Source organism: Emiliania huxleyi (genome assembly GCF_000372725.1).
Source record: "Emiliania huxleyi CCMP1516 unplaced genomic scaffold EMIHUscaffold_291, whole genome shotgun sequence".
Classification (NCBI taxonomy): domain Eukaryota; phylum Haptophyta; order Isochrysidales; family Noelaerhabdaceae; genus Emiliania; species Emiliania huxleyi.
In genome coordinates this window covers 44,307-52,260 of record NW_005199844.1, presented here as the reverse complement: position 1 = coordinate 52,260, position 7,954 = coordinate 44,307, and the positions used below count along the sequence as shown (strand labels likewise).

The following is a 7,954-nucleotide window of genomic DNA, read 5'->3' as shown; positions in this document are numbered from 1 at the left end:
CCCGCGCCTAGAGAGTGCCTCGGGCGTGTCTCGGGCGTGTCTCGGACGCGTCTCGGACGAGCTCCTCGAGCTCCCCGCGCCCCTCCACCACCACCACGATCGAGACGAAGGGCGACGCGGGCAGGAGGACGGCGCCACCCGCCTCCACCATCGCCCGGTCCACGAGGAACTCGGGCACCGGCGCGATGTACCGCTCGGCGCCGCCGTCGATCAGCAGCGGGGGCACCATGTAAGGAGGCCCGTCGTCGTAGGTGAGCATCTCGCAGAGCACCTACGGGAAGGCTCGGGGAAGGTTCGGGGAAGGTTCGGGGAAGGTTCTCACACCGTCGTAGGTGAGCACCTAGACATTTCTGGGAAATGTCAAGGAAATGTCTAGGCCCGTCGTCGCAGGTGAGCATCTCGCAGGGCACGTCCACGTCCTTGAACTTTGGCGTTAGGCCGGCGCGCACCTGAGGAGGGGAGGTGCGGGGAGATGCGGGGAGATGCGGGGAGATACAGAGAGATGGGGAGAGATGGGGAGAGATGGGGAGATGTGGGGAGATGTGGGGAGAGATGGGGAGATGTGGGGAGAGATGGGGAGATACGGAGAGACATGGGACATGGGGAGATGTGGGGGGATGTGGGGAGATGTGGGGAGATATGGCGTCAGGCCGGCGCGCACCACGTTGTCCGACTCGGCCATGCACTCGATGCAGTCGCCGAAGAGGTAGGCGTGCGGCTCGTTGGCGTTGAGGAAGAGCGCCTGTTCACGGCGAGGGTGTGTGTGAAGAGACGCTGTTCACAGGCGGGCGCGCGGCTCGCTTGGCGTGGAGGAAGAGCGCGCCTCGCCGGGCTCGAGCACGAGGTAGTTGAGCAAGTACCTAGACAGTTCCCAGACAGTTCCTAGACAGTTCCTAGACGGCTCGAGCACGAGGTAGTTGAGCAAGTACACGCAGAAGACGCCCACGTCGTGCGGGTACTGCTCGTGGATTCGTGCCTAGCCATCGATCTCCCTCGCCTCACCTCGCCCGACCCCGCCCCCCCCCGACCTCGCCCCCTCTCGGCCGGAGCTCGCCGCGAGCTCGTCGACGGGCAGACGCAGCATCGGCGAGGTCGACTCGATCCTAGACATTTCCTAGACATTTCTTAGACACTTCCGGGCAGACGCAGCATCGGCGAGGTCGACTCGATCCGCGTCATCAGCGCGTCGAGCTGCGCCTTAACCAGCGCCTGCTCGCGCGCGCGGCGCGTGATCAGACGCCGTTCACGCCCCCCCCTCCCCCCCCCCGGGCAGCCGTGCTCGTGCACACGCGCCTGCTCCGCCGTCATCAGCCGCGTGAAGACCCGCTTCAGCGCCGGCACAACCACCGCCTCCCGCCTAGCTGATGGACATTGGGTTTGAGTGCCGGGGTGGTGGGGTACTGCAGCACAACGGCCGCCTCGCGCCTCGCCGCCGCCTCGGCGGCACTCACTCCCTCCGGGAGCGAGTGGGGCGCCGCGTGCTTCGCCGAGTTGCGCTCTGCGCCAGCCCTCGCCTGTTCACGCCAGTAGGTGTGAAGAGACGCTGTTCACACCACGAGTCGCGCGCTGCGCCAGCCCTCGCCGTCGCGCCCCTCCTGCCCCACCTCGCGGTCGGCCATGCAGGCGTGAGCGGCGCCGCCTTCTCGGCGGCGGCGGAGAGGGCGGCGACAGCCTCCCTCCCGACCACGGCGACCTGTTCACAGCCGGGAGGTGTGAAGAGCTGCCGGGGCGGCGACAGCCTCCCTCCCGACCACGGCGACCAGCTCTGGGCACGCCCTGCAGTTCTCGAGCACGGAGTTGATCTTTTGGAAGGAGCAGAGCGCCTCGAAGGGCGTGACCGCGATGGTCATCTCGGGCTTGTGGTTGTCGTCCTTGTAGTGCTGCGGCTTCTCGCGGTGAAGCTTGGCCGCCAACGTCTTGTTTGGGTGCGCCTGGATCGACAGCGCCGTCCGCACCGAGAGAACCTAGGGTTAGGGTTCGGGTTCGGGTTCGGGTTCGGGTTAGGGCTAGCGCCGTCCGCACCGAGAGAACCTTAAACAGGAATGGCAGCCGGGTACTGCTGCCGCCGCCGCCGTCCCCATTCTCGCCGCCGCCGCCGCCGCCGCCGCCGCCGCCGCCGCCGCCGCCGGCCGGGAAGGCGGCGGGCGGGGGCGCCTTGAGCCGCGGCATCTCGCGCATCGCTGGGTTGAGCTTGAGCCAGTCGGAGAGGGGGGTGAGAATGCGCCAAGGCACCTGCAGCATGACCATCGGCTAGGAGGTGTCTAAGAAATCTCTAGGAAATGTCGAGGCACCTGCAGCATGACCATCGGCTAGGAGATGTCTAAGAAATGTCTAGGAAATGTCGAGGCACCTGCAGCATGACCATCGACTAGATGTCTAAGAAATGTCTAGGAAATGTCGAGGCACCTGCAGCATGACCATCGGCTAGGAGATGTCTAAGAAATGTCTAGGAAATGTCGAGGCACCTGCAGCATGACCATCGACGGGCCCGAGGGGTGGGTGCCCATCCACAGCTCGGCGTACGGCACCTGGAGGAGGCATGCCGTAGACAGCTCCTAGACAGCTCCTAGACGGGTGGGTGCCCATCCACAGCTCGGCGGGCGGCACCTCCACGGTCACGGTCAGGTCGGTGTCGTTGTTCTTTGCGATGGCCGCGACGAGCGAGTCGCACCCAAACTTGCCCCACATGTACTTTTGGACGGTGCAGCGCAGCGGGAAGAGCCGGTTCTGCTGGTTGGGGCGGAGTGGCAGGCGCGGGAAGCCAAACGGGCTGCTCGGCCAGTGCCTAGACATTTCCTTGACATTTCCTAGACATTTCCTAGAAGGGAAGCCGAATGGGCTGCTCGGCCAGCGCCCGTCCGGCGTGGGCGAGCCCGCGTCCGTGTGCCGAGACAGCGCGAGCTGGTCGAGCCCCGTGCCGACCGAGCGGCTCTGCGCCCGGTCAATGCCTGCCAGCGGCATGGGAGGCGAGGCGGTGAAGCCGACGGGGGCGACCTGCTGGTCGCTCAGCGGCGCCGGCCTCGGCAGCCGCGCCGCCGCCTCTGCGTCGGCCGCGCCTCCGACCGGCGGAGTCGGAGGGCGGCTCCGCGGCTGGTGCAGCTGGCCGGCCAGCGGCGGGAGGCGGAAGGTGACGGTCCATTCGACGGCGCCGTCGGCAGCCCGGTCCTGACGGATCCCGACCAGCTTCGCCGCCGCCGGCACGTCGAGCCCCTGCACTTGGTCCGCAAACATCGCCTTCAGCGTGAGCGGATTGCGGAAGGACGCGACCGCAGCCAGCGACCTTTGGGGGAGGCTGGAGGCCACAGGTCGGCTTTATGAAGCTTTTACCTTGCCTCGCGGCGCGTGTTCACAGCCTCGTTATTGAGAAGAAAATACCTCCTATGGCGCTGTGCGCTGGTCTGTGAGAGGTTGGGGTGTTCACAGCCTTGTTATGAGAAGAAATTAGGTGGCGGCGCTGTGCGCTGGTCTGTGCGACTGTGTGGTGGATTCGGCATCCAAGCAGCACTGGAGGCGGATTGGCGCGCGTAGCGCGAAGGAGGCGCGGTCCTACTTCGCTACGACGTTGCGGCGGGCGTGGGGCGTGCACTTTGCGCGCGAGTTCGCGCGGCACCGCATCCGACGCGTGGTGTTCGTGGGGGCCCCGCGGCGACAGCCGGGCAGGCCTCTCGCGACGGCCGATGGGCGATGGCGACTGGCCGGCGCTGTCGGCGGGCGAGTTTGCGGCGCACGCGCTGCGCGTAGGCGGCGCGTGGGCGGGTGGCCGTCGGTGAGCACCGGACGCGAGGGTCGGTCGGTCGGCTCCTAACTCGCTGCATATAGTAGCGATGAGCTCACTAGCTAGAGCTCACACACTAGAGGCCGTCATCGCATTCGCCCTGGGACCCAGCGCTGACTTCTGACTGTCGTTGCGGTCTATCCCTTTCTCGACTGTCTGAGCTTGTGCGTCTTGGGTCCGTGGTTGTGTGTTTTTGTGTGAGAGGTTGAGGTGCGAGCCCTGGAGGCCCTGGGGATGGGGGGAGACTACCCGCGGGCCTAGAAGGCCCGCGCGCAGAGGGGCCCGGGGCATTGAGATTGAACATTCTGTTCAGCGTGTGTGGACCACTTGTCCGAGCGAGAGAGATTTGTTTTTGTGTCTTGTCCGATGTCTTCAGGTCTTCACAGAAAAGCGCGTGTTCACAGAAAAACACAACCCCGGACCCAAGACGCACGTGTTCGGACCCAAGAAGCGCGTGTTCACACAAAAACACCCCCGGATCCAAAGAGCGTGTTCACAGCTCGGGCCTCGGGCCGAGAAAAAAATCCCCTCGCGGTCCACTCCCCAGGAGCCCTCGCCAGGTCGTGTGAAGAGCACCGATGCCGCAGTGAGTCCTACCTAGTGAGTGAGTGGTCCCGGGCCCTGCGGGGAACTAAGTCGGCGCAAGTTAGTCTGAGAGATTTTAGGAAACCAACAAGAAATCACGACTCCTAGTCTGTCCGCTGTGAGCTGGACGAGGGCTAGTGGTGCGCCGAGGCGGGTCAAGTGGTGAAGTGCTCCCGGGAGTGGTGGTCTCGGAGGCCGGGACACTACGCGCACCAACTTAGTGCGCGGAAGTGAGTGCCTCCGGCCAGCCAGCAGGTAGGTAGGTAGAAAGGTGAAGAACAGCCAGGCTCGGACTAAGTATAGTGTGAAATGCCCGGGAAGTGAGCCATACCCCACAACAGAGAAAAAACCGCGCGTGCACGTGTCCAAATTGCAAAAAAAATCTCCCGTCCCTCCCTTGGGTGGTCTATTTTTCTTCTTTATTTTCCACAAATAGTTTAACGCACAGGAACACGGGCACGGGACTGACGCGTACACTGGCCGACTCCAAACACAGGTAAACCACGGAAGCCAAGCGACAATGAGAATAGTCAGTGTGCACAGTACTAGCCCAACAGCGGGGCGACCGCCCCCTGCAGGTAGGTTTGCCGCTCCTTGGCCGTCGCGAAGCCGTTCCACCCGTAGAATGGAACGCTGATCACCCTCCAGCCAGCCGCCGCGAGGAGGCGCCGCTTGAGCAGCGTTGGCCCATTGGGTTTGCGCACGCCCCGGCCGTCGGGCAGCAGGAAGTGAGAGGGACCGTCCACCTCGACCGCAAGGCGTGAAGAGGGCAGCGCCAGGTCGAGCGAGTAGCCAGTGCGCGGCTCGAGATGCTCCTCCTCAAGCCGTGCTGGACGGCGGCGAGGGCAGCCGCGACGGAGCGTTGCAAGCGCGAGATCGTAACCTCGGTGCCTTGCATGGCGTCGCAGCAGAGCTTGCGCTGGGACGCGGAGAGGAGGTGCTGCTGCGCGTCTGCTCCTCGCTCCAGGGAGAGCCAGAGCTGCCACTGGTGAAGCTGACGGCGGGCTTCCTCGCTCCACCTCGACGGATCCCGCGAGAGCGAGTCGCTGATCACGCGCGAGCAGTTGACAAGCAGCGCCTGGTGATAATGGTCTGCCGTCGCATACGCCCACACCGTGTTGGCCAGGTTCTGAGGGTTGAAGCCAGCCAGCCCGCCGCGCACCGCCGCCTCCGCCACCGCCGCGTACAGCTCGTCCGCAGCCACGCCCGCCGTCGCGTACGCCCACACCGTGTTGGCCAGGGCCTGCGGGCTGAAGCCAGCCAGCCCGCCGCGCACCGCCGCCTCCGCCACCGCCGCGTACAGCTCGTCCGCAGCCACGCCCGCCGTCGCGTACGCCCACACCGTGTTGGCCAGGGACTGAGGGTTGAAGCCAGCCAGCCCGCCGCGCACCACCGCCTCCGCCACCGCCGCGTACAGCGCGTCCGCAGCCACGCCCGCCGTCGCGTACGCCCTCACCGTCATGGCCAGGTTCTGAGGGTTGAAGCCAGCCAGCCCGCTCCGCACCGCCGCCTCCGCCACCGCCGCGTACAGCTCGTCCGCAGCCACGCCCGCCGTCGCGTACGCCCACACCGTGTTGGCCAGGGCCTGCGGGCTGAAGCCAGCCAGCCCGCCGCGCACCGCCGCCTCCGCCACCGCCGCGTACAGCTCGTCCACAGCCACGCCCGCCGTCGCGTACGACCACACCGTGTTGGCCAGGGACTGAGGGTTGAAGCCAGCCAGCCCGCCGCGCACCGCCGCCTCCGCCACCGCCGCGTACAGCGCGTCCGCAGCCACGCCCGCCGTCGCGTACGCCCTCACCGTCATGGCCAGGTTCTGAGGGTTGAAGCCAGCCAGCCCGCCGCGCACCGCCGCCTCCGCCACCGCCGCGTACAGCTCGTCCGCAGCCACGCCCGCCGTCGCGTACGACCACACCGTCATGGCCAGGTTCTGAGGGATGAAGCCAGCCAGCCCGCTCCGCACCGCCGCCTCCGCCACCGCCGCGTACAGCGCGTCCGCAGCCACGCCCGCCGTCGCGTACGCCCACACCGTGTTGGCCAGGTCCTGAGGGTTGAAGCCATCCAGCCCGCTCCGCACCGCCGCCTCCGCCACCGCCGCGTACAGCGCGTCCGCAGCCACGCCCGCCGTCGCGTACGACCACACCGTCATGGCCAGGTTCTGAGGGATGAAGCCATCCAGCCCGCTGCGCACCGCCGCCTCCGCCACCGCTACGAACAACGGGTGCACCATCCTCGCTTGCAGGCCGCACTTTGCAACGCCGTGAGACACGTTGGCCAGCTCGCGTGCACGGCACGAAGGAATGAGGTACAGCGTGCGCTGCACCAGCTGCTCAAGCTGCTCCTCGTGCCGCCGCTCGACGCGCTGCTTGCCCAGTTTGTTCCACAGGTTCGCAGCGTGGATGTGGTTCAAGCTCGCTCTGTGGGCAGCAAAGAGCGTGAGCAGCTCGTCGGCGCCACTGGCATGCGAGATACGGCCGCTGAGCTGCTTAGCATTGAGCTGACCACCGGCAGCAGAGCGGTTAGACGCGGAGCGCTCATTGCGCATTCGTGCGTCGCGGCTTCCCTGCTCGTCGCATCCTTGCGCACCGTGCATCGGCGGTCCCACCCGGCGACCGCTGTGCTGAGGCTGCCCCTCGCCGCGTCGGCCGTCGCGCCGGTCATCGCGCGGATCGTACCAGTCTCGCTCGCGTTGGCCTCTGCCCCGATCGTCGTAGCCGCGCCGCTCGTCATGCCGCCCGTCATGGTGCGGCCATTGCTCGCCTTGCCAACGCTCGTCGCGCCGTCGCAGCTCATCCCGCCGCGGCTCATCGCGCGATCGCGACCGCCGTCGCGGCTCGCCCCGCCATCGCCAATATTCGCGTTCGCACTCGGCGCGCCGTTGCTCATCACGCCAGCGACGCTCCTCGCTCCGATGGGACATGTGTGACACTTGACACTTGGCAAAGAGCCGACGTCCGGCGGGAAAATCGTATCTAGATACGAGTAGTTCGTTCTGTGTGTATCTTGAGACCTCGAGAGAAGCGCCCGCAGGCGAGGGCCCAAGTCAAGAATGGGCTTTCTTTGGCGGGCAAAAGCTTTCGAAGCGGAGAAATTTTCACTGCCTAAATGTGTGAGCTCTGTGTCTTGATTTGCCAACAACACACCTAAAACTGCCTAAAGGTCAGTCCGGGTTCCGGAGACCGTGTCCGTCGCACACGATGGTATCACGCTCGCACCTGCCGACCGCCGCCACGGCGGCGAGACGACTTCTCCGCCACCGCGGCGCCGGCAACAGGCCAGTGCTAGGCAGCTGCCGGCCACACCGGGCCGGAATTGCCGGTAACCGTCGCCGCACACTCATACGTCCACGCCGCTGTGACGTCTGGCGACGAGGCGCCGGCCGCCAAGCTTCATCGCCAATGTGGTCGCTCGCTGGTCCTCTCGGCTCGGCCACGCGTCGGCCCAGCTCGCACGAGCTCCAGACAGCCACCAGTCGCCACGCGCAAAGCGTACGGGTCGCCGGCTCCCTGTTGTGCTCTCACGCTGGCCGGCGTAAAACTGTACTGGCAGTTGTCATGCCGTACCCGTCGCGTTTCGAAGAAGAGCCCTCAATCGATG

At 66.2% G+C, this 7,954-nt stretch overlaps 2 protein-coding genes across 2 annotated transcripts; both read right to left on the bottom strand.

Moving 5' to 3' along the window:
* Window positions 1–67: 67 nt before the first annotated feature.
* Window positions 68–2,730, bottom strand: EMIHUDRAFT_52642 (hypothetical protein; the record flags this gene model as incomplete). Its single annotated transcript, XM_005775851.1, has 9 exons — window positions 68–271; window positions 411–449; window positions 662–742; window positions 878–976; window positions 1,204–1,357; window positions 1,702–1,964; window positions 2,032–2,082; window positions 2,466–2,528; window positions 2,614–2,730. Coding segments are annotated over 9 exons (1,071 nt in total), but the record flags the coding sequence as incomplete, so codon positions are not given.
* Window positions 2,731–4,905: 2,175 nt separating this feature from the next.
* Window positions 4,906–7,243, bottom strand: EMIHUDRAFT_116406 (hypothetical protein; the record flags this gene model as incomplete). The annotated part of the gene is made up of 3 exons (XM_005775850.1): window positions 4,906–5,251; window positions 6,607–6,854; window positions 6,944–7,243. The coding sequence occupies 3 exons, from the start codon at window positions 7,241–7,243 to the stop codon at window positions 4,906–4,908; spliced, it is 894 nt and encodes a 297-aa protein (XP_005775907.1).
* Between the last annotated feature and the right edge of the window lie 711 nt (window positions 7,244–7,954).